A 27,604-nucleotide genomic window follows, 5' to 3' on the forward strand; every position below is an offset into this window, starting at 1 on the left:
TAACTTTTAGTGCTGCTTGTTTCACTTCTGGTGGCTTCTTTTTACAACAATGCCCTGCCAAGCAGTTAATACTACTTCATAAAAGAAGACTCCACTCCTTGACCTTCACGTTTATGACCCATAATGCAATGTGCTTCCATCATCTCTATCTTTTCTAGATATCACCCTTCCTTGCAAATGCAGACAAGTGTTTTGTTTATTTGTTCTTGATTTGTTTGAGGTCAATTCACTGGCTCCTTTCTCCAGTTTTTTTTTTTTAAACACCTTTAAAGCTTCTAATACATCTGCTACCCAAAACAGTCATTTTCATTACATGCTTGTGGCTGGTGAAAAAGAACAGTTGTATAATTTTTATTTTCTTACCCAGACCACAAACAGGTTATAAAAAGTACATGGCCCTTAAATTTTGGCTGTTCCTTTAAAATTTAGTTCAAAAGCCAACATGAATAGTCAGATGGAATGACTGTCACATGGAAGAGCTACCAAGCAGATAATAAGTTTAGAACTCTTAATTGAAAATTAACACACCTACATTTGTATTCCCAAATTGAAGAAAACGGCTGTTTTGGCTACTGCTATAATAAGATGCTGCATATTTCACATGCTGAATCTGGAAGGGGGAGCAATTCAGTCCTATCTGATGGTTGTTCCTAAGCTTTAGCATAACTTCAAAGATGAGGGTAGGAAATTCCGTCATCATCAGAGAGATCCTGCTTTCTCTTCCTTGGGTTGCAAAGTTAGGAAATATCAGCCTTCCATTTTAACTAACTCGTTGAGCTTGTCTCCAATAGAAGATTGAATTATTGGCCTCAATCCTTTCACATCCCTAGTAGTATTATACATTCACACTCCTGCCATGGCCTCATATAGGTGGAAAGTATTTTCCTACCCCTTGACACTTTAGGCTTGGCCACAAGACATGTTTTGTCTAATGGGCTATAAACAAATGTGACAAGAGGAGAGATTTTGAAAAGTGTTGTTTGTGCTTCTGTCATTGCCTTGTGCTACTCTGTCATACCCCGAGTAGCTGATGTCCCTTCAGCTTGAGTCTCAGAAGAAAATATGTGGTATAGACCCGAACAGAACCGACGGCCTAGAGATAAGCACACCTAAACCATTTCCAGCCATGACTGGCCAAACCCTACCAAACTGCAGATCCATGAATAAATCAATATTGTTGTTATTAGCCACTGAATTAAATTTTTTTGGTTGTTTATTGTGCAGCAAAATGGACTGATATGAACTGAAATGTGGTTTATAATCAATACAATCCAGTAAAGTTCTACTAAATGTATGTCTATCAAGCAAAAGAAAAAAACAGATGATTAGAAAGTTGTCAAATTCTTCTAACAAAGTTCATATACATACCAGGTACCAGAATGAGTTATCAATAATTGCCTAGGGGCAAGGGTTAGAAATAAAAAAAGTCAAGTTGAACCCACTAGGTCATATTTCCAGGTTTTCAAGCAGACTGTTCTGGTTTGCAATATTTGAAAAGAGTCTGCTGTGATATGCTAATGACTGTGAATTCTGTGGTCTTTGGAATAGTTCCAAAATGCTAAGCTCAAGTTTAAAACAAAATTGGATTCTCAAATATCTTTCTTGCTCAGAAAGGATTTAAGTCCTTTTGTACAGAAAGGAACAAACAAGTGATAAGGTACCTTTTGGGATTTCTATTACCTATGTTTCCAGAGTGGTAAAACTGCATCTCTCTTGTTTTCAGTCATACCTACAGGTTCGCTCCTATGGATGATCCTTCCTGGTGGCTTCTGTTTACAACAATGCCACGCCAAGCAGCTAACACTACTTCGTAAAGGAAGACTCCACTCCTTGACCTTCACATTCTTGACCCATAATGCAATGTGCTTCCACAATCTCTATCATTTCCAGACATCACCCTTCCTGGGAAATGCTGACAAGTACGGACTGTGCTAAAGGGTGGAGGCTGTGTTTCACCCGCTGCCACCAACAGCTTATTTGAGGAGAGTTTAAGAAAGAAGATTTTACCAGAAAAGTTCCAATTTCATGTGCCTCTTTATATGCTTTTTCTGCTTCTTATGTAGTCTCCAAATTTGAATGACAGTCTTCCTAACTAGTAACCTTGGAGGAATATAGGAGACCAAGTGAGGAAGCTATCAAATAATTTCTTAACATCAACATTATTGAAACATAGTAACTCATTGTTTTACATTGGAGGCTAAATAGAATGATATGTTTTAAAATGGCTATCTCCATGGGCTTATTTTTTTTTCTCATCTGATAAGTGGATTCAATGATTTCCAAGATTTTGTTTTCAACTCTGTGATTCTATGGTCTCTGGATACTGTAGTTCCAACCTTCAAGAGAAGAGCACATCTAATTAAAGTTCAAGACAGCGCCAAAAGATTAGCAGCTACGGTCACGTTTAATGAGCAAGTCGAGTGAAGGCATTTTTCCCATTGTCTAGGAGTCACCTCAATAGGATGGAAGATGCACGTTCTATACAGTCTTATGACCAGCCTGTTCCTCAGCATATTTTTCCTTTAAGTACCAAACAGGTATATGAATTTAGAATATAAAAAGAGGGTTGTGATAAGTTGATATTTTTTTCTCCAAAGTTTAAATATTTGAATAGTTCACCAGCTGTAGCTTTAAATAGTGGGAAATAACGCAGCTAGAAAAACCATACAGGGAAAAAGAGTGAGTTGAAAATTCTCAGCTCAGTGGTTATCATCAAGTTTGGTTCCTGTCAGCCTCCAGTGACTGTAGGTGGTGCTTATAGGTATTCATCAATAAAAGGTGCATTCGAGGGGATTTCCAGCATTTTGCTTCGGAGGAAATCATTTATGTCAAAAGATTAAAACTGCTGTTTTTAATTGCTTAATTGAGTATATATTGAGGTTAAGGTTAGTGAAATTGGTAAAGCAGAATGAATACACTGCTTATTACAGTCAAGAAATGTTATTCAGAAATGAGAAAATGTACAAACCCCACCAGCCATAAATAAGGAAGTGGTTAGAATGTCGCTCTCAGCCAAGGGCCCTAAGTCCCTTTGTGTAGGTTTGGAAAAATTTATGCCTGTCTAGCAGCTTGTAGCTGTGGAGAAGAGTTGGCTGACCAAACTTTGATTCCTTCTCTGACCATGTTCTGCTAGCCTTATGTCCTTCAGTAAATGACAGTTGCCATAAAAAACAATGAGGTTGTTGTATACTCCATCATTCCCACTACTTTGAGATCTTAACAAGATCACATAACCATCTGAACTTGAAGACACAGACTGAATTCAAATAATTCAGGCTAAGACATGTGCTGATAACCTAAGAAAAATTATTGCTAGACTCCTAAAATAAATACTATGAGAAAGAGGCCACTTTCACACATATTTTTAGCTTGAAAATGTGTATCTGCATCAATTGTTAAAAAAAACCTTTTTTTTGGATAAATGAGAAAGTATAATAAATTCAATTTTATTTTTAGGACATGAATGGATGATAATTTGTGGGCACAAAAAAGAATAATTTGCTAAGCTTTAGTAGCAGTGTAATACATTAAAATGCCTGTATCTCTTGCTCTAAATGAATCAATTTTAAATATATATGAATTGAATGTATCAATTGAGATCTTAAAATGAGCAATGAATGTGGTAATACCAGGTACAGATAATTTATGTGTCCTAATATTATTTAGAAAAGCATGCCATAAGTTGTTCTTAGCTAAAACCACCATAATTGAGAAACAAATACTTGAAAAGAGATTAGATATTCTCTACTAGTTGAATGGAGCAGTGAAAAGTAGATTTTGGTGTCGTGGTTTTATGAAAAAGAAACATCAGAAAATAAAGTTCTAAATCATTTCCATTAAACAAAAACAAAAAACAGAGTTTTTGGTATGGCTTGGCTGTGTGCCCACCCCACAATCTCATCTTAAATTGTAATCCCCATAACCTCCATAATCCCCACGTGTCAAGGTAGAGACCAGGTGGAGGTAATGGAATCATAAGGGCAGTTTCTCCCATGCTGTTCTCATGATAGCAGGATCTGATGGTTTTATAAGGGGCTCTTCCTACTTCGCTGGGCACTTCTCCTTCCTGTGGCCTTGTGAAGAAGATGCTTGCTTCCCCTTCACCTTCTGCCATGATTATAAGTTTCCTGAGGCCTACCCAGCCATGTGGAACTGTGAGTCAATTAAACCTCTTTCCTTTAGAAATTACCCAGTCTCGGGCAGTTCTTTATAGCAGTATGAAAATGGACTAATACAGTAGCTTTGTTTAAGCAACATAAGTACTGAAATGAATATTCAAATATAAATCATATAGGTGGATAAACTGATCTTATGAAATGGGGTTCTGTCATAGTTTTTGGTTACAATAACACACAACGTACAATGTTATTGATTACTGAGTTAGCTAAGAGGACTTCTCCTGTTATAATATTATACATAATATCACAACACAGTTGCTTTAGTTATAAAATAAAGTAACATGTACATTCTATCTGAGATTAAGAGACCAATGGTGAATATATTCCTCTTCATGGGATCACTGCACTAAAACCCACAGCTTTTATTTATTTTACAGAAATTTCTAGTTAATGATCTAAGGATTTAGCTTTTTATTTTTTCACCAAACCAAGGTATATATTGACTCAAGTATTCTGAAACTATTATATAAAACAAAACAGCTTTTGACTTTTTTGTATCAGTTGGTTGTTTGAAAGTTGTTCTTCAAGTGGGAACATGTTTTCTTCCATTTTAAATTGCAATCTTACAGATCTGTAGTTTTCTTTTCATGGGGACAAAATTAGTTTTAAGAACTCTGGTATATAAATCTCTGGAAGAGAGCATTCACAAATAAATTCCGATCAACAGATTGCATACATTTCTCAATCAGCTGTGCAGACTGAGCATTTTCACGGCTCCAGTCATTTCATAAAGATGATTCAGAATTAATCAGTCCTACTGCTACTTTTATTATTTATATATTCACAGTATTGACAGATTTCATTTTCTTCCCACTCTTTACTCCTCCTCTATAGGAATAACACTCATGATGTGGTGCGGGCAGCAGGAAGACCTATCATCTGACTTTCTTTCTTTAAGGCATCACTCAACTAATCCTGAGAACCTATGAACAATAATAGTGGATATGCAGATTCACATCAAACTTCTGTTTGGTTCTTCAAGTGTTCTCTCCAGAATATGAAGTCCACTAATTCTTTAGACCTCAGTAGAGGAATGTGAAGCATGTAGTAATAACAATGGCTACAATGACACATAAATAGTTATGGCTGCAATCGCTATAGGTACTGGAACAACATTCCTCTAGGAACAATGACATCAAGAAGCCTTGCAGAGAACCAATCTCCCAGAATTTTGAGCAATCAAACTCCTTGTGACATTTTAGAATGCACTGCATCTTCTCTTAGGGTTACTAAAAACTACAACTATACCTAACTCACCTAGCAACAGTTCATGCCGCTAATTCATTTTAAAGATATATTAACAGTAGTCTTTTCAAATGTCTCTTTGAATTGACTTGGCTGTGTCTCTTGAAAGGCTCAAATTTGATTAGGCCAAAATGCAGAGGAAATTCATGTTATTCTCTTGTGCCATTTCCCTAAATTCGGAAATGTAAAGAAATACCAATTTCAAATACAGACAAGTCTAATGTTAAATGAAGTCTGAATATATAAAAAGATTGTCGTCAAGACAAATCCATTGCCTGGTTTTCTTCGGCTGACATCTATTTTTATGTAGACGGTATGACTTAGATTCAGGGACTAAACATGAAGAAATTCAGAATAATCCAATTATTCAAAAGGCATGCAAAAACTATTATTTAAAAAATCTCTTTTCACAGTGTTTTTGTTTTGAGTACTATAGCTTTGTAAACATTTAATTATCTAGCTTTATGGGTTTCGTTTTAATGATTGTGCCAACAAATGATAACAATAAATCCATGCCAATTTTGGAAGTATTTCTAATATTATATAACAAATTGGAAAGGAATTTTGTACATGATTATCTCTAGGAAGACAAACCACAAGAGTAATTAACAGAGCCATGATTCCATATCATCACAAGGGTCAAACCAGAAGTTCACGTTCACTATTTTCATATATCTCACAAACCCAAATATCAGTTTAGTTCTCCTGGAAATTCACGAAGGATTAAAACAAAACACATTATTAGGCGATATTTTGATATAAGGAGTGGGTAGCTAATATTTTTTCCAAAATTTAGTACAGAAGTGTGTGTATCATCTCAAGATTGGCAGTAACACACGTTACTTACAAAAAAATGAGCAGAAATAAACAGTGTGTTTATGATGTATAAATAAAATATAATGACATCACTAGACAAGGGAACATCTACTTTTTGGAAATTTATTTAGGGCAGTGAACCATTAAAAAATAAAACATAGGCTTTATATTTTTATCATACAGATGGCTAATATTATTAATTTTCAATATGCATTTAGGAAAAACCAAAGTATATTTAGTATTTCAATTAGCTATTGTCACAGTAATGTAGAATAAAGCTCAATGGCTTTATGCAACAATCATTTCTTCTCCTGGATGTGAATGGCTAGTGCAGCCCTGCTGTTCATGTCTTTTATCCTTTTCCTGAGACCAGCAGCCTAGATGGATGTGTTCTCAGAATGATAGCAGAAGCACAAACAGGAATGTATAGATCTCTTAAGGCCTAGGCTGAAAACTGTCACCTCTCACTCCTGCTCATTTACCATTTGCTAAAGCAAATCACATGGCCAACCCCTAAGACTAGGGGTTGGGAAGTACATTCCACTCATAAGGAGGCATTGTTAAGGTTGTGACTGCAGAAAGTGGAGAAGAAATGGGATTAATGATTAAATCTACTACAGCTACATAACAGTTTCTTTAAAGCAGATGATATATTGTGGAACATGACAATGATGTGTACTTACTTATATCTTTGACTGAATTCTTCAGGGTGTAATTTTTGCCACAATATTTACCTGTGCTAGATGATTGTTATGTATTTTTACTGTTATCAGTGATTAACCTGCTGCTAAATTTAAGAAATAGAGAATCCTACTTTTTTTTCCCAGATTCTTGTATAAGGAATTAAAAGACATATTTTACTGGAGGCAATTCTTTAACAGCGGATGTGAGTATAGGCAGACTGATGCAATGTCTAGTCTAGGGAGCAGAGCATGCCATCTGAGTCACGAGTCTTGTCTTACTCAACTCTGGAGTTACTTACTTGAAGAGCATATACTATATGGGAATTATAAGACAACACTGCCCCTAAGGAGTTTGGGAAAATTATTTTCTTTTCCAATACAATATGCAAGAAAATATTTCACATCATGAGATTTAGTCACTTCCTGCAAGACAACCAGAGCAAAAAGTCTTCTTAGTCAGATACACCATGTAGGCAAACTACTCTCTCATCACCTGTGCATGCACGTGTGTGTGTGTGTGTGTGTGTGTGTGTGTTTGTGTATACATTCTGTCTGTTTCCAATTACAACTTACTTTTCTCATCTCGTCTTTCAAATTCTTGTTCTTCTGGTGGTGTTCCATTTTTGTAAATAGAAAAGTAAAAGAAGAGTGTGCTTAAAAACCTGCTCAGAGGGTGAATTTCAAATTGGCGTCTCTATTAGAGGACTAATTTGCTTTCTATGTGCAATCCTGGTGTGATCACTGTTGCATATGTTATTGGATTTCAACTCCTCTGCCCCTACCTAAACTCATTTTGAGACTCTCACATGGTAGGTCGATAGCCTGAGTTTTATGGAGCTCAAATGCTGACATGACTTCTGTCAGACTTCTGGTGTCACATTTGGTGAAGCACCAGGAGAATATTCTACCATATTTCTCTTTCCTTTGTTTCACTAGGCCAGAGTAGTCCTCTCTCCCTTGGGTTATCAGACTTTACACACTAGCAAAGCATATGATTGGCATTTTTCTCTTGCGTATTACCCACCCCCTTCCTCTCTCTCTGTCTCTCTCTCTCCCTCTCCTTCCCATCCTCCCTCTGTCCTTCCCATTCTCCCTCTCTCCTTCCTATCCTCCCTCTCTCCTTCACACTTCTCTTCTCCTCTCTCTGTCTCTCTAAAATCAACTAATTATTTTCCATTTTAATCACATTCATAAGTCAATATATTTTATGTGCAAAGAAACACATATTCAAGAAAAAAGTTCAAATAAGTAAAATGACAACAAAAACCTGTTTCAGAATAAAATAATCTTCTTTGCTAGAACTAACCAAGTTCTAGCTGGTGTCTTTAAGACACAAATTTGGCTAGAAAGTTACTAATTAATTTGTAAAATATACCTGAAGGAGTTGTGCCTTTTACAGGATACTTAGATAATCTATTCACCATCAGTCAGGGGTGGGTAATAACTCTCTGACTACTCTTCTGTACTTTTTATTTTATATACAGTCTCAGACAGAATCTATTTCAGTACAGTAAACACACATACACATTCCAAATCAAATCAAAACAAAACCTTTTTTCCTTCTCTTGATTAACTTTACTTTTGAGAAATTGATTATAATGAAACATGTTTAACAAAATGCATTTTTATGATAAAGAGAAGATTCCCTAAATCAAGACTGAGACATAATTGTGAAAACTTCAGCCAGTATTATAATTGGATTAAGTTATGGGATTCAACCTGAAAAAAGAAATTTTTATTCTGATACTGTAATTTGGTCATATTAGGCTAAGATATAATTTAATGTCATGAGTCATTAGAGTGTAACATTGTACTAGTGATCATGGCTCTGATGGAGGCACGGACAGTTTTTATGCAAAGGGAAAAACATGAAAATGGTAATGGAAGCCTTTAGGTGCCATCTGGCTTAGCTTTTCCTTTTGTATCTTCAAAACAGTGGGAAGAATAAACAATACTATTCTTGATTGGCTAGCCACTGGAGATGGGGATACCAAATGAAAAAAATGCTCCAACACAAGCAGGAAGTATTATTTTCTTCATTTCTTTATCCTGCAAAAGCACAGAGACTCTGTCTTGCAGAATCATTTTTTTTTTTTCAAATTTCAGAGCTGAAAGGGCCATAAGCAAAGCATCTGGTCTAGTGGTTCTCAAATTTAAGTGGGCACAAGAACTACCTAGGGGCTCTTTACATATGCAGATTCCACGACCCATCCCCAGAGAGCTTCTGACATAATGCATTTTTAATAAAGTTTCCAAGTAAAGATGGTGTCCGTGGTATGTAAACCTGGAGAAACATATCTTTTGCCTAGATCCATCATTTTTCAGAAGATCAACCTGAGATCTCCAACAGCCCTGACTTCCCCAGGATTACAGAGGCTAGTGTTTAGGAACAGGACCCTAACTTCTTGACTTAAAATAAGATATTTTGCACTCTCTAAATACCTTAATACTTCTATTAAAAAAAGTTTTAGAGTCTGTTAGCTGAAGAAGCTGTACCTTTTTAAGGATACTTAAAAGCGAATAGGCTTTTCCCCATTTTTGTATTGTGGCAAAATATACATAACATAAAATTGATCATTTTAATCATTTCTTTTTGATTCGGGATCTTGACCATGCTGGGGTACAGTGTCATTCACTGCTTCCTCCAGTTCCTGGGTTCAAGGAATCCTCCTGCCTCAGCCTCCAGTGTGTCTGGGACTACAAGCATGCGCTCCCACACCCAGTTAATTTTTGAATTCTTTGTAGAGATGGGGCCTTGCCATGTTGCCCAGGCTGGTCTTGAACTCCTAAGCTCAAGTGATCCTCCTGCTTTAGCCTCCACAGTTCTGGGATTACAGAAGTGACCCACAATGCCTGGCCATTTAGCCATTAAATTTTTTTTTATGGGTACATGGTAGGTGCATATATTTATGGGGTACATGAGATATTTTGATATAGGCATACAATGTGTAATAATCACATCAGGATAACGGGGTACCATTTTCTTGACCATTTTTAAGTATACAGTTGAGTACCATTAAGTACATTAATATTATATTATTATTATTGTTGAACCATCACCACTATCCATCTCTAGAATGTTTTCATCATCCCAAACTGAAACTCAGGTACTCATTAAACAATAAGCCCTCATTCTCTTCTTCCTCCAGCTCCTGGTAACATCCTTCAACTTTATGTCTGTATAAATTTGACTGTTGTAGGTAGCTCATACAAGTGGAATCATACAATATTTTTCATTTTGTGTCTGGTTCATTTCACTTAGCATAATGCCTCTAAGATTCACCCATATTAGCTCATCTTTTGATTTGCTGAATTCTTTTAACTTCTTGTTCAAGATGATGTTCTGGCTCTTTAAGAAATGAATTTCTATCATTTGTCCAACTTCAATAGATAGCTGCTAAATGAGAGAAAGAATTCAGAAAGGGCATTCCTGGGTGAATGAAATAGACAGAGCCTGGAGGCCGGCATAGTGATGTGAAATGCATTTTCTACTTAGTTGAAAGTCACTTGAAAAGAAAAAGAAATAGGAAATAAGAGAGACAGGAGGAGAAGAGAAGAGAGATGAACTAAACTAAGAAAAACTAAGACTTTCTTAAGGCTGCGTTGTGCCCAGATTAGTAGGGCTATGCAAATGAGGTTATTAACAGGTATATTCTAAATATTAATTGGTACACACTGGTATACGTGGAACCTGGTATTATTAAAATACCTTTGGGGCAAACTATAGACAAAGAAAAGCAAATAAAGAAGTGAAATAAAGAAGTAAGCATCTATGTTGCTATTCGAGAGATATTTATCGTGCTTAAGATTTAATTTTAATTTATATAGTTACTGTCATGAGCATTTTGCAGCTTTTAAGTCAGAAGGGAAGTTATTTAATTTATGTTTTATTGTAGAAAAAAGTTTAAAGTTTTAAAAATATCAGTATACTGGTATATCTCCAATTGTACACTTAGAGGCAAGGCCTGGTAATGCTTTCGAGAAGAGGTAGGGCTTTGGCCAAGAGTTGAATTTTCCAGGTAGACAAGGAGAGAAAGGGTATTCTGAGCAAAGATAACTTCTCTTGACTGGGATTATGACTACTTGCTGTTTAGTATTCATTCAGCTCAGTGTCATTTATAAGAAACTTTGTATGGCAGCTTTAATTCAATGGCATCAAAACTTTTTGATACTTCTCCATGGAAAGGTGGAGTTTATGTCTCATCCCCTTGAATCAGAGCTCTGTCACTGATTGACAAATAGAATATGGGAGAAGCAAAACTATTCTTGTTTTTAGGGCAGGCCTTGAGAAGCTTGCAGCTTTAATTTCTTGTCCCTTAGGATAATTGCTCTTGGGACCCAACTCTTACACTGTGAAAAAGCCCAAACTGCTCCATGGAGAGGTCCACATGAAGAAAAACTGACAGTCAGCACCTATTTTCCAGGCATGTGAGTGAGCCCTCTTGGAAGTGAATCCTCTAGCATCAGTCAATCTACCCCAACTGATATCAACTGAAACAGGGATAAGCAAGCCCCATTGAACCTTGAGCAAATTGTAGATTCATGAACAAAACAAGTAATTTTTACTGAAGCCATGAAGTTTTGGGCTGGCTTGTTATGTAGCAAAAGTTAACTAGAATACCTTCTCTGATCTTACTCATAAGGGATGCAGAAGGTGCCCCTTCTCTTGGATGACTAAAGGACTTTGTACTCTATTATAATATAGCCCTTCCTTCCTTGGCTAGGTCTCTCTGTCCTCCTGCCCCAAGCCCCACCGCTATTAATTCCTCTTTTGGGGTAGTTCCATATCTTATCAACTTGTATATTTTCATGCCTGTTTACTGTTCTGTAGAAGATCCCACTTCTTAATAGCTCTTCTTAAAAGTCACATTCAGGAATCCATTCAAAAAGTACATTTTTCCACTACGGGTATATATTGCATGAATTTCAAAATTTCTTTCAGGTCATGGATGAAAGATGAATTTAGGGTTGTCTAATCAATGCAATGGTTACATCCAAATAAGAACACTTGTTTTCCACTCCAAAAGAGAATCAACAATTTACCATACCAGGTGAAGAAGCTACCTCTACTCATTGCACTTTTAAAAACTGCATTGCACAACCATTTTCCAAATATTTGTAAAGCTACTGTAAAAACTAAAAAGGATTTATGGAGTAAATCATGGGAAGAATGCCTGGTCAAGTGGTTCATAAATATCCAGGTCTCATTCTATTTGGGGTCACAACCTTGAATTTAACCCAATATTGAATTGCTGAATTGGGAGCAAAGAATTGAGGTGAAATGTGGCTGGCTCCTGAGAGCAACTGAAATGCTGCTTCCTGCAGAGAATAACTTTCTTTGTAACTCCCAGAGAATAATATATTTACAAAGGTGTTGGAGGTGAATAGATATTAGAGAGGAAAAACTAAAATCTTTAGAGAACTGAAAGATTATATTTATGTGACTCAGATCATTGTAAGTTATTATAATGCTAATATTGAATAGTCAATAGTCAACATGCTAACAGACCTCTCAAGGACAACCACAGACTCAGGAGCAAACAAAAGTAATTTGTTGCTTTCTCACTATCAAGAAACAGACATTCTTCCATCTAGACTAATATGATCTCCAGTGGGAAATGATTTATGTCTCTTACATTCATGAAACTCTCTCTCATAACCAGGCGTAATGACTTCTTTTACCTCTACGGAGAATGGCTGATTTATGCACAGACCTTTGTGCAATAACTTTTCTTTAAAGACTGATGCTGTTAAACATGAAAAAAATGTGAACTTTCTGACATTTTATTTTAATGTAATTTAGAAAACCATGTAAACTGCAAAAGGACCTCATGTGGAATGAAAATCACATGCTGATAACCTAAATTATTTTCAATACCATTAATCTTTGACTAATACCTGGAATGTTTTATTATCAAAATTATGAAAGGCACAGGAGAGGCACTAATGTAGTTCATCTTAAAAATAATTTAAAGGACTTAAGATTCTTTTTTTATCTCCTCAATTTACACTTTGAGAATTTTCCAGTAGGATGGGTAGTGATTGTTACCTATCACATGGAGGAATATCATTTTTTTTTTGTTCTGGAAAGTCTGCTCCCAAAGACCAATAACCCTAAAAAATTATTCAAGGTTAGAGGAAGTGAGGAGAAGAAAGTGACACAAAATTCTTTGACATTTTTCTGTGGTCAAACTTTTCCTGACCTTTTCAATTCTTGTTTGGAGAAGAAGTTCTGAAATTATGTGGATCTTGTCCAGGTTCTAATGGAGATCAAAGAAAGTTGGCAAATAGTCCCAGCCTTCTCAATGTTTTCATTGCCACTGCCCCATGGTATGAATTTAAAACAACTTTATTAATTTTATTAACGTATCTATCAGTCATTGGTATGATTTCCTGTGTTACTCAGGATGTCTGGGAAAAAGAAACTCCTTTTACCAAAGTGTGTTTCAGGCAATCTCAACTTTGGTGTCTGATTGAAAGAGAAGGGACAAGTCAATGTATTTTCCCAAGGAGGGCATTATGAAAGATAAAATATCTCTCTTACAATTTTCAGTATAATATGTTTGTTATCATGAATGAGGGTATTAAGCCTTGTTTATATCCCAAGACTTTAAAGAGCTTTTCCAAAATGAGTCAATATTAACGCTTAAGAACTAAAATTTATAGAAGATTAACAATTGAAGCTTTCTTTAAACAAAAAGGATTTTCAACACTCAACAGTAACCAATATTTCAAGCATAGTTTCATTCACACGTCTATTTCTTTCTAAGGAGTTTCTCACACAAATCAAATGAGAATTGTGCTCTCAAGGTGATAGTGAAATAAACAATACCAAAGTTTATTTATACATATTGACATAAAATTACATACTATATGTATACATAAAAATAAGCCTGAAAATAGTAATAACATAATATTAGCTATGTTTATTGGGTGCCTACCGTGTGCCAGAAACTGTTCCATGCACTTCAACACATTAATTCGCATCACCCTCACAACAACCTGAAGAGGTAGCTGTCATTACTTTTGATTTATGCTCCATAATCTGAGAGCAATTAAGAAATGCGTCTATGGTCAGTAAGCCCCAGAATCACGATTTAAACTCAGGCAGTCGGGCTTCAAAGTTCACACTATTAAACACTATCCACCCCAGCCTCTCTCTAATGCAATGTCAGAAGTACTAAACGTCATTTAAAGTGCAGAGAAATGCCTATAGGAATTGAGATGGAGACAAGATGTCTTCCAGCTTGGGGGCTCAGGGAAAAAGGGAAGATTCGAAAATGGCTTTCCTTGAAAAGTAGGTAATGTTTGGGTAAGCTTAGATGAAAAAAAGGAATCTCAAGACAAAAAACAAGATCATCGAAAGACACAGAAGTAAGCTGGCTAGCTGTTCATTTTAGTAGGAGTTGAAGGTGCATTGAGAGGTAAAATAAGAAATAAGATTGGAAACGAGACTCAGGGGCAATTGTGGAGAGCCAGGTGAAGGAGTCTGTAGAATATTCTGAAGGGCTTTGAAGTCAAAAAAGGTGTTTGAAGAGGGGAGTCATATATTACTTTCATTCACTGACAAATACTTATTGAACACTTTTCATGTGACACACACAGTCTTGGACAATGGATATATACAAGTGAATAAAGCAGATGAAATCTTTGCTCTCATGGAATTTGCATTGTAGTTACAACCTAAGCTATGTTTTAGGAAGCTTAATTTAAATGGAAATCTGCAAGTTGGATTGGAGCCACTGGTGGGCAGGAATGAGTGGAGGAGGGTAAAAAATAGTAAGAGTGTGAATGAGAGTGGAGGTAAGGGGCTAGCGAGAAAGGAATGGTCATAAAGAATTAGGGAGGCAGAATCTACAGACCTTAAAAATGAACTTGAAAATGAGGCAAGTAAGTGGGAGATTTAGAAATGACTATATGATCTGAACTCTCTGACTGAAAAGATGGTACTGGGATGAATAGCAGGATAGGAAATAAGACTTGGTATAAAAAATGGCCTATTTGGGTCATACTGAATTTATGTCATTTGTGAGACATTTGAGTAAGAAATGTCCTACATACAGTAAGAAATGTGGGACAGACATTGGAAAGGAATAAAAATGTTCAAATCATTGGATTAAAGGAGATGGAGAAAAGACTGTTTCTAGTATAATAACTAACACATAACTGACACTTAGTAACTATTGACTAAATATCAAATGAAGATAATGAGATTAATGAAATCAGAAAAGAATGCATAGAATTGATACTGTGGGCTTGGTGCGGTGGCTCACACCTGTAATCTCAGCGTTTTGGGAGGCCAGGGCGGGCACATCACCTGAGGTCAGGAGTTTGCGACCAGCCTGGCCAACCTGGTGAAATCCTGTCTGTACTAAAAATAAAAAATTAGCCAGGCATGGTGGAAGGCGCCTCTAATCCCAGCTACTTGGGAGGCTGAGGCAGGAGAATCACTTGAACCCAGGAGGTGGAGGTTGCAGTGAGCCAAGATTGCACCATTGCACTCCAGCCTGGGGGACAAGAGCGAGACTTCGTCTCAAAAAAAAAAAAAAAAAGTCAAAAAATACCAGATGCTGGTGAGGTTGTGAAGAAAGGGGAATGCTTATACCCTGTTGGTGGGAATGTAAATTAGTTCAGCCACTGTGGAAAGCAGTTTGGAAATACCTCTAAGAACTCAAAACTGAACTACCATTCAACCCAGCAATGCCATTACTGGGTATACACCCAAAGTAATATAAATCATTCTACCATAAAGACACACGCAGCTGTATGTTCATTGCTGCGCTATTCCCAATAGCAAAGACATGGAATCAACCTAAATGCCCATCAATAGTAGATCAGATAGAGAAAATGTGGTACATATACACCAGGGAATACTGTGCAGCCAGAAAAAAGAATGAGATTATGTTCTTTGCAGCAACATGGATGGAGCTGGAGGCCATTATCCTAGGTGAAATAACATAGGAACAGAAAACCAAATACCATATATTCTCACTTATAAGTGGAGCTAAACACTGAGTACATATGAACACAAAGAAGGGAACAACAGAAACCAGGATCTACTCTAGGGTGGAGGGTGGGAGGATAGTGAAGACTGAGAAACTACCTATCAGGTACCATGCTTATTATCTGGGTGACAAAATAATCTGTTCACCAAACTCCCATGACATGCAATTTACCCATGTAACAAACCTGCACACGTGCCCCTAGAGCTTAAAATAAAAGTGAAAAAAAAAAGAAGAAAGAAAGAGGAAGGAATGAGTGCTTAGAGAGACAAGGAGACAATTAGTATAATATATCACCCTGGCAAGTCAAAAGGTGAGACATTTTTCAGTAGACTGTAGTGAGCGGCAATAACAAAATATGAGTAGATTTCTAGGGCAATGAGGACTTGATAAAAATATTTGCATTTGGCAGTTATGGTGATTTCATAGAGAAGTGTTTCAGTTGGGAGGCAGATGTAGAAACTTGACTTTAAAATGTAAAGGAAAGATGGATGTTTAGGAAGTAGAAATATTTCCACTAATTTCTATTAGATGAGTGATTTGAAGCTTGCTTTTGTTGATCTTTGGTCTTTCCCTGTAATGCTGAGTCAATGTAGAGTAATGGGTAGGACAGTAGAGTTGGTAGAAGATCAGAAAGTCAAACTTAGGTTCAAATGCTGACTTTTCTATATATTCGGGTTGAGCATCCCAAATCTGAAAATCCAAAATCCAAAATACTCTAAAAGCTGAAAATTTTTGAGCGCCGCCATGATTCTCAAAGTAAATGCTCATTGGAGTATTTCCAATTTTGAATTTTGGGGTTTGGGATGCTTAACCCATAATTATAAAGCAAGTAATCCAAAATCTGAAAAAATCTGAAATCCAAAAAAAAAAATCAGAAAAAATTGATATCCATAACACTTGTGGTCCCAAGTGTTTTGGATAAGGGATACTCAACCAGTACTTGTGTGTTACCTTAGTAGAAGTTACCCAGCCTCTCAGTTTTTCCTCTGTACTAAATATACGATGGTATTACATAATGCAAGCAAAGCACTTAGTACACACCTTGGCACATAGTAACTATTTAAAAAAGGTAGCTATTATTATTATTACCCCTCTTAATAATTGAAAAATACATGATGATTTTAATCCCAGAAAAGTAAACATTTATTGTGACAAGCTTTTAGTTTATATAATTGCCCTCCTAACTGGGAGTAATAAAATTTAGTTGTTATTTTAAAAAGTAGCAATAGATAAATTACTTAACCTCTCCAATTTTATTCTTCTCAAATGAAAATGGAAATAATAGGAGTACCAACATCACAGGTTTTCACTAAGGATCAAATTAGAAAATGAAAGTAAAGATACTTTGCCAATTATGAAACATAAAATATTTAGTTATTATTCTCTTTATTAATTAATATAACTTTGATCCATTGACTTTTAAGAGCATACTATTAGATTTACATCTTCAGTTTGACTTTTGTTTAATGGTAATTCATAAAATTAATAAGGACCTTTCACTTGAAAGCTTTTTCAAAGTGCTTTTATATTTATTACCTTATAAGATCCTCACAAAAGCTCTGCGAGGAATAAAAGACAATGGTTATTGGAGGCTAACAAAATTGACTTTTCAGTATGCACAGTGTCTTCTTACCAATGTGGGCTTTTCTTTTGGTTTATAGATATAAAATTACAAAATCCAATAGTTGATTTACAAAGTTAGTCAATTTAGTGATTACTTTGTATCATTCTAGATAATTGTTTAATGTAATGGCAACATCCAGAAGTAGGTTTTAAAGGTTTTAATACAATTAACATATTTACGTATGAATGAGACATGGTTCATGTCACCATGGTAACATGGTCCAAAATGGTACAACACTTATAATCAAATAGCTACACTCATATTGCATTAAATTGGGGTGACTGGATGAAAAATGGATTCTAATTTTCTGTATTCAGTCTTTCTTTCTGCAGGAGATAAAAGACCAGTCCTGAACATTTGTCCCCATTGACTCCCTTTTCTAAACTTTTAATTATTTTCATTATTTCATTCCGGATTTTCTCTGAGATCTACAGGAATTCAGGGTCCCAAAATGGAAAATAATAAAGTAACTAAATATAGCAAGAAGACAATCATGTGAGTCTTGAGTATTCCTGAGCATTATAGTCAGAGGTTCTCACTGAACAATAGATTCATGGGTAGAACATGCTACGTTCAATTCAATTGGTATCTATCGAGGGTAGAGACAGTAGTATTGTGAATGAGGATGGGGTTTTTATAGTATCAATATGAGAATAAAAGGAAAAATAAAAATTTCCATGTTTATATAAGAAAAGAAACTAATTATCTTATTGAAAAGAGTTTTTCATGATCTTGGATACATTATGCAAAGACTTTTACTTTTTCCATGACATAATTTTTTTTTTTTTTTTTTTTTGAGATGGAGTCTCACTGTGTCACCCAGGCTGGAGTGCAATGGCACGATCTCAGCTCACTGCAACCTCTGCCTCCTACGTTCAAGCGATTCTCCTGCCTCTGCCTCCCGAGTAGCTGGGATTACAGGCATGTGCCACCACACCTGGCTAATTTTTGTATTTTTAGTAGATACAGGGTTTTGCCATGTTGGTCAGGCTGGTCTCGAACTCCTGACCTCAGGTGATCTGCCCACCTCAGCCTCCCAAAGTGCTGGGATTATATGCATGAGCCACCGTGCCCGGCCCATGATATGAACTTTATGCCAAAGCTTTGCTAATTCTTTGCCTTTTTCACAATTAGTTTATTAAGAGGGTCCCTATAACTGTCTTTTTGAATAACATGGACAATAGTATCACTTAATACCAATTCTGTACTAGAGTAAGTAACATTTTGGTGACATTTAGATGTATTTCTGAGTGGACCATGGAGAAATTCAAATAACGACATAAATTTGTGTGTAATATAATTTATTTCTATGGCTTCCATGTTGATGTCCTTCAATTTTAAATCTTTAACCCAGATCTTTTTCCAAACCTTAGATTTACATTCACAACTGCTTCAAGAGAGGTAAGGTTTTCACCTCTGATTTTTCACTTACAGATACCTCAAAATCAAACACGTTCTTGACTTTGCTCCTCACAACTGTTTGCCATCTTGAATTCTGCAACTCATGATTGAGCGAAGACACTACCTTCAGTCAATCATGCCAAGTGGTAAGCAGGCACTGATTTCTCATTTTACCTCACATTTTCTGCTCACCTCCACCTCCCACAAAACACATGACAGTGTTGATTTTATCTCCAAATAGCTCACGTATCTGTTTTGTTTGTTCAACCTCACCACTTTGATCATCAATTCTTGCTTGGCTTATTACAGAAATAATGTCCTAACTGTTGTCCCTGCATGGGTCTCATATCTTTCCAATTCATTCTCCTAACCACTACCAGAATGATCTTTCAAAAACATGTCTGATAAGTCCATTTCCTTGCTTAGAACTAGGCTATGACTTAAAGTGATAAAAGTCCAGAGTCTGAAAAATAGGTGGCAAGGGGCAGAGAGAGCCAGCTTACACTTACTGAGCCCTTAGAGTCCAATAGTCTGCCTCTCTGGTATGCATTTTACATATATCTTATCATTTAAACCTGATAAAATCCTGTGATGTACTCATTGTATAGAAGAGTAGAATTGGGACTCAGAGGTTAGACAATAAGCTAGTAAGTGCTAAATAAGGGGTCTTCCTGCTTACAAGGTCCATACTCTAGCTGCTACATCATGCTGTCTTTCCACATAATTTAGCCCCAGTTGATCTAATTTCATTTCTTGTAGCAACCATACCCCAGCCAAGTTCCTTCAGATTCTCACACTACCACACTGACTAAGCCTTTGGATATGGTGTTTCCTCTTTCACGAATGCTCTTTTCAACCCCATAAACCTAAATAACTCCTAACAATTCTTCTAAGGTGACTTTCTCTAAACAGAGGTTCTCACTGGACAATAGATTCATGGGTAGGACATGCTATGCTCAATTCAGTTGGTATCTATTGTGGGCAGAGATATTTTTAAAATCTCCCACAGTGCATAAGCAAGGTTAAAATCCACTGTTCTAGGTGAGTTTCCTCGCCTCTTTGGAAGGTTTAGCCTAGTCTTCTGTTTTTGCTAGACCCTGTCCAGCTCTCTACTGTAATTCTCATAATGCTATTATAATTTTGTCTTAGGATGTATGTCTTCACCTCTGGAACGTGAACCTCTCAAAGGCAGAAATAATGTTAAAATACAGAGGCTTTTGAATATATGTTACAAAGTGATCCAGTATTTCCACACAGACACACACAGACACACATACACACAAACACACACACACACAAACCACCGAACCAAAGTTTTACGAACAATATTGAAACTTACTTAAAAGTGATGGACTCCTTATTTCTATTCTATTTTATTAATTTCATTCATTTCTATCTTAAAAATACGGATTGATACTCATTAAAGTGATTATACAACCCAGTACTTTTACTGAACTGTTTTTGAAAAGCACCTTTCTTGGGGCCCTTATGATGGAATTAGTTCCCTTATAACAAGAGGAAGTGTCATCAGAGCTCTGTCTCTCTTTGCTATGTTAGGACACAGAGAGAAGGAAGCCATCTGCAAACCAGGAAGAGGGGCCCTCACCAGGCCCTGACCTTGGAATCCCAGCCTCCAGAACTATGAGAAATAAGATTCTGTTGTATAAGCCTTCTTTCCCTTACCCACCCCCCAAAAAAGAAAGAAAATCATCTCTCTGAACATGTTTGTATCACCAGACCTAACACCACGACACATGGCAGGTGTTTAGCAAAGATACGCTGAATTAATAAAAGTTCTCAGAAAAATTATATATATATATATACACACACACACACATATATATGTATAAATTTTTAAATATCCAGAGCAGAAGGCATTCATCGCCAGGCAAAATAAAAATATCAAAATTCACTTTCACACTCTTTAGACAACAATCAAAATAGAAAGATTAAAAAATACATATAAAACTCAATTCAAACTAAAGCAACAGGAAGGAATACACTAAAGGTTTCTTCTCCTTAGAATTAGGGATCCTTAAATTGCCTCTGCATTCTCAGATAGTCCAAGAAATATGATACTCCAATTTATTCAAGGTACTAATTGTGCTACTAAGATTGCATTCTTTCTTCTTTCTTCAGAATTAATCCGTGTGCCAAAATTTTGGTGAGAAACTTCTCCAATTTTATTTTATTTTATTTTTATTTATTTTTTTGAGACAGAGTCTGCTCTTTCACCAGGCTGGAGTGCAGTGGCGCCATCTCGGCTCACTGCAACCTCCACCTCCTGGGTTCAAGCAATTCTCCTGCCTCAGCCTCCTGAGTAGCTGGGACTACAGGTGTACTCCACCACACCCAGCTAATTTTTGTATTTTTAGTAGAGATGGGGTTTCACCTTGTGGCCAGGATGGTCTCGATCTCTTGACCTCGTGATCCGCCCGCCTCTGCCTCCCAAAGTGCTGGGATTACAGGCGTGAGCCACCACGCCCAATTTTAATAACATATTAGAAACCAAAGATATCTTAATTCATAGGTGTACTCAGATGTACAATTCAAAGTTTATGAAACTTGTCTCTCTGGAAATGTTTTATTCATCAGAAGACAATTTTTATAATGGGGGGATTGAGAGGAGACGTAGGTAAAACACGAGATTAGGGAAGGGAGTGATTTGAAAGATATGGCCTGAGACATGACCCAGATCACAGACGAAGGTATCTCATATATTTATTGCTCCTTAGTTTGTCTTGCTGAGAAAAATATGTTAATTACACCACCTTTATGAACATCATAAAGGTCACCACATACCCACACCCCCGCATTGTCTTTACAAGCTAATATTACAATGATCTCTCAGGGGTACTTAGAGAACCACTTAATATTTGTGAAACTCTTGTGAAGTATTCAGAAAGACAGAGTCTTTCCATTTTCAGTTAGTTACCCAGGGTTTTATGGTAGTACTTTGAACCATGAACAGCTTTGTCAACTCTCTTAGGCCCAAAGCAGAAAATGTTTTGGATAGAGAAATAATCCAATTCAATTACGAATATAGTTTTTTTATTTAAAGGATAAATCTGCAATTTAAAAATCCTGAAACTTTCACCCCTAAAGGCTTTATATGGCGTTCTATAAAAATACATTTGCTTAAAAATTCCAGTTAGCATATCAGAAATAACAATATTTATAAGAAACACCCCCTTATCCTGAAGCACAATGACGACGGTAAAGTTCTTGATTTTAGTAAGGAAAGTGAGTTACGCCTTTTTATAATACGGGAGGAAATTCTAATGTCTTTCAGAGAAGAATTAATCATGTTAATTCCATTCAGAATGTATATGCTTTATATTACATGTATGTTTAAAGAGTCTATGAATTATGATTATTGCTGAGAGAATAAATATCTTACGAAGTGGCTGATAGACGAAAGTGATAGGTAGTCTAGCAAGAGCTGGAGTCTCCATATATAGAAAAACGGATTGACAGTCTTAGAGAAAAACACATTTTGTGAAGGTTTTCACCCTCTCTCTTCATTCACTAGCATTTGTATGAAGTAAATCATCACTACTTTTGGGGTAGACAGATATATCAAAATCTGTTGGCAGAGCTGTTGCTTTGGCTAGGCATTTCAAATTTCCTTTTTTTTAATATATGAGAACTATGATTGCTATACAGCATGAATCTATGAATACAATGCTACCAGCTTCTTCAAATGAAGTGAAAAAGCATGCCATTTCACTTTTCTCCTACATACATATTATAGAAAATTCCTTTTGTTCAAAATAAAAATTCATAGAGGAAAAAAAGCAAACACTTCCATTTAGCTGAAATACTGAAATTGCATGTAATCTCTTAAGGTATGCTGCTTTATTTATTTTCAAGCTCGGCATTTCCATTTGTTGCTCTTCAACACCAGTTTCTTGACTCAATTCAATCAGCTGAAATGTGCCATTAACAATAATCAATAGTTTCAGTAGTTTACCGTTTTACCATGACATCTCCGAGTCTTTCATCAAAAGATCATTATCCAACCATCTAACTAAAAATCAAGAGTTGGCTATAAATGTCATTTCAATCCATAAAATGTAGTTTAAACCGCGGGCAAGTGGATTTATAGAAAATACAATATTAGCTGCCAGGGAAGAGGGAAACTGTCTCTGTTTTAAAATAATTTTGGAATCTTAGTTAACCTTATTATAGTTAAGATGCAAATGTTGAGGTTTTCAGAGGGTCTATGGGAGTTTTATCTGGATTTTGAGAATAAATGTAGTTTATCACTTTGGGGTTGAGACAGTAAAAAGCCCCTGCCTTATTCCCAAGCTCTCTCTTTTTCTACCTCGGGTACACTGAAAGTTATGTGTAATATGTGCCCTAGCTCAAAGATGGAAAAGAGTAGCCTGATTGACATTGGACTTTATGTGAGCAACAAATAAACTGTGGTTTGGTTAAGCCACTGGACAAAAACGAATAAATACATTTTCTTGAGTAACATGGGATAAGCTAAGACATTTTCTCGGCATAATTTCCAACTGCTTTTGAAAGAGAGATCAGAAATCTAAACATAAAATATTTATTTTCCATGCTTCCATAGTAAATATACTTAGGACACATGGTGAATCTTCCCTTTAATGATTCAGAAGCTTGCAGTTTCTTGAGATTAGAAATAGAGATAAATTTTCATTATATAATACAGCAGATATAAATACAAATTGTATGGTAGAAAATAGACGTATTTTTGCCCTCAACTAGATTTAAAGATATGTTTTATTAAATCCCTGACATAAAATAATTTTTCAGTCATTGGGTTATTCTTTATTTTTCAAAGTAATCTGCTAAAAATAGACTAAAATAGACTTAATCAAAGCTTATTATTTACCTACCATAGCTGATGAGTAAAATGTAAACCCATGTATTTTTATTTATTTATTTATTTATTTTGAGATGAAGTCTCACTTTGTCACCCAGGCTGGAGTGCAGTGGCGCCATCTCGGCTCACTGCAACCTCTGCCTCCTGGGTTCAAGTGATTCTCCCACCTCAGCCTCCCGAGTAGCTAGGATTACAGGCGCAGGTCACCATACCCAGCTAATTTTTGTATTTTTAGTAGAGATGGGGTTTCACCATGTTGGCCAGGCTGGTCTCGAACTCCTGACTTCAGGTGATCCACCCACCTCGGCCTCCCAAAGTGCTGGGGTTACAGGCATGAGCCACCACATCTGGCCGGGAAACCCAGATATCTATTAAAATTCTGGAGTGGCTTTATCAGCATTTATAATATTTTACAATAAAATTTTATTTATGAAATAGCCTAAGCCAAATATATTACAGCAGTACATTGTCTAACCATACATCGAAGAGTGAGCAAAAAACTCTACATTTGCATTGCCCTTATATTCTATCACAAGCCATGGGAGATATCTATAAAGTCTGATACTACTGTTCCAAACAAATTACCTCCAAATGATCAAACTAACTCAACACGCATTTTGGAGGAGAAAGTGGGGTCAAAGCAGGATGATGAAGCAAGAATGATAAATTCAGGAGCCATACATTGCCACTGTTACCTACTCTATGCAACAGAGCAGCAAAGTAGATCAACTATCATATCAAAAAAGAAAAACAGGAGAAGGAGAACAATAGGAGGAAGAGAGGAGAAGAACTTCTGCTTATTGTGATTTGATTCTGGAATTATTCAAACTAGAATATACTTTTCCTAATAGTTTAAAAATATCATAATATTCATAATAGTTTCATAATAGTTTTTCATAATAGTTTAAAAATATCAAAAAATAAAGTTAGTCTAAAAAATCAATCATCTTATTATAATGATTTATATCCAAATTGTATTTGAGAGACTAGTAAAGTTATTATATCAAGTCAGAAAAACCAACTATACATAACAAAACTCCATAATAGTTCAGGAAAATTATATCAGGTATTGAGAATAAACTTTAAGAGCCTCCTTGTACTACAGAATATGATTCTCACCAAGACTTCATTTAAACAAAACTACCCCACATTCTGTTTTCACTGTTTATGCATATGGAACTTTATGGAAATAATTTTTGTTTCTACGAAAAACAATTGTCTGAAAATTGTTTGATCATTAACTATGACAAATTCAGCCATCTCATTCTTATTTTCACAGATCATGTTAGGAAGAAAGCTACAAAATGCCAGATTAACATTTCAAAACATATTTGAAAGTAATGAAGGGAAACTGATTCAGTTAGCAACGCTAAATAAAACAGACAATTCATACAGATGCTTTCCCTGTAAAATATTAAATAAACACTCAAAAATGTCAACTTTTAAAATTTAATAAACCAATCCCTAAGTTATTTCTCTGAGCAAAGTTTCTCCTTGACCGAAGCTCTGGTTTTATATGCAAATGTTTTCCTGGTCAGAGCATGTACTTTTTCTAAGACGAGGGTGTTAAGTGGAATTATAAGTGATGTTTCCTTCTCCCTCTGCCTCTCTCCTCCTTGTCCAAATACCGAAATACATCAGGCTGTATAAAAGCAACTATTTTGTTTTGTCCCTGGCTTGTCAGTTACAAGTACAAATGCTGAGAATTGTTCAATTGGATCCACAAGAGTGCTAAAGCGGAAATGCCTGACTTACTTGCCACTGTTTCATCAGCTCTTTTACTCCCTTGGAGTCTTCTAGGAGCCTTTCCTTACGGGTAGCATCCTGTAGGACATTGGCAGTTGTTTCAGCTTCTGTAAGCCAGGCAAGAAACTTTTCCAGGTCCAGGGGGAACTGTTGCAGTAATCTATGAGTTTCTTCCAAAGCAGCCTCTCGCTCACTCACCCTGCAAAGGACCAAATGTTCAGATGCAATTATTAAATATCAGAATGGAGCACCTAGTGAACTCCTTAAAAAGAGAAAGATGGAGGAACTAAATTGTAATATACCAACAATGGGGTGAGTTGTTGCTACAGCTCTTCCTTTAAGCAACAACTATAATATTGTGCAGTCTATTTACTTTCATTTTTATTTAACTTAAAGGCGTTTGTATGGGGGAAGGCATGCAAGAATGACAATTACAGATTTCTATAAACCCCTCTCCACAGAGGAGGTTTCATATATATATGTGAAATATATATACATATATTTGAACATGTGAAAGTTCAAAGTATCTTTTTTTCAATTTTGTAGTTTTTGTTGGTCAATTTTGAAAGCTTATTTTTAATATACTGCCAAATTTGAGACAAACCTTTATAGTTAAAACCCTAAAATCCCTGTACCATGCTTGTCTTTGATGCCGCTCTGAGGCAGAAAACAAGGATTTGATATGCAAGGAGAAAAGTCAAGAAAATACAAACCTAGAATCAAAAGGAAAAGACTAGAGGAAAAGACAAAAAGAAGGGGATTGGAGGGCAAAGGAAGAAAGACTTAACAAGTGAAGAAATAACATTTCATAGAAACTATCATTTTGTGCAAACTATCATTTTGCATGACATCAGTTATAATTATTGTGTTAGTTTCATATTTAATTACTTGATCATACAACTGAGAACATTTTCCAAAATAAAAATGTTATGTGTAATGAAAAAGAGTAGAGTTTTAAAAACTAGGCAGATCTGAGTTCAATTCCCAGTGTTCTTTACCACTTACGTGATATGGCAAGTTACCTCTCTGATTCTCAGTTTCTCATCTGCAATATCTATTGCTGTGATGAGAATTAAAATAAAAAATTCCTGTGAAGTTGAGTGCCCCACATGTTATACAGTTATACATTACAGTTACTCAAAAACGTTAGTTCCTTCTACCCATATCCCATTTCCCCATTCCTGTAATATTTTAAAAGGATGAAACAAACTCTTTCATGACAAAAACTCTAAAAATGTATTCATATTTTTGATCATATATATATATATATATAAAATGCATGTATTGTGGATACACACATATATGCCCTCAGCAAATATCTATATAATAATAGCTTAGAAAGGAAAATTGCCTTAGGCAGTAACAGTCCTATGGAAAAAGATTCAGGTAAACTTTGTCTGCAATGAGGAAATTAGTACTCTATTTAAACGTCTTATTTGCCTTCTATTACTACACAAACACTTTCTGGGATTAAACATAAGCTAAAAATTGATTTTAAAAAATTGAACACTTGAATATGATACACATTGCTTGTTAAGATGTGATTGTCAATAATTATGCAAAACTGCAATTTATTTCGGCAGCAACTTTATCATGGGATGTGCAAACCAGGCAATAAACAACTCCTGCCGAGCCAGCGGCAGCAAAGCCCCCGGAAGAGCTGTTTATTCATCATGGGTGAGGTTTTTGCTGAGCACACAGTCTTCCACAGTGGAGTTTCAATGCTCATACTGGATAAAAATCTTCTGTCTGCATTAACTGGTGGAGGGTAGAATAGGTTTATGAGGATGTAGCTACTGGAAAAAAGGAAGCATTGCACTAAGCTATTTATCAACTCCTAAATAAACTTTAATACTGCACAGCTGAAAGGTAGTGTAGGGTTCTGGTTGGGCAAATAAATTAAACCTCATGTAGTTCAAGGGCTAACGTGGACTGCCGGCTCCCTGCTTATCTAGTTTTCAGGCAAACTATCAATGCAAGGAGAAATATCAAAAGAGTCATTTATCTTTTTATGTATTATGTTTGAAAAATTCAGAACCATTGCAACA

General features: G+C 35.9%; 1 protein-coding gene across 11 annotated transcripts in view; it reads right to left on the reverse strand.

Moving 5' to 3' along the window:
* Window positions 1-27,604, reverse strand: part of DMD (dystrophin) — a 2,091,067-nt gene that overhangs the window by 482,568 nt on the left and 1,580,895 nt on the right. For all 11 annotated transcript variants that reach the window (XM_055376532.2, XM_055376533.2, XM_055376528.2 and 8 more), the window contains one exon: window positions 25,566-25,755. In XM_055376532.2, coding sequence (XP_055232507.1) covers window positions 25,566-25,755 — 190 coding nt within the window. The remainder of the gene's footprint in view (window positions 1-25,565; window positions 25,756-27,604) is intronic.

Source organism: Gorilla gorilla, chromosome X, assembly GCF_029281585.2.
Source record: "Gorilla gorilla gorilla isolate KB3781 chromosome X, NHGRI_mGorGor1-v2.1_pri, whole genome shotgun sequence".
Lineage (NCBI taxonomy): Eukaryota > Metazoa > Chordata > Mammalia > Primates > Hominidae > Gorilla > Gorilla gorilla.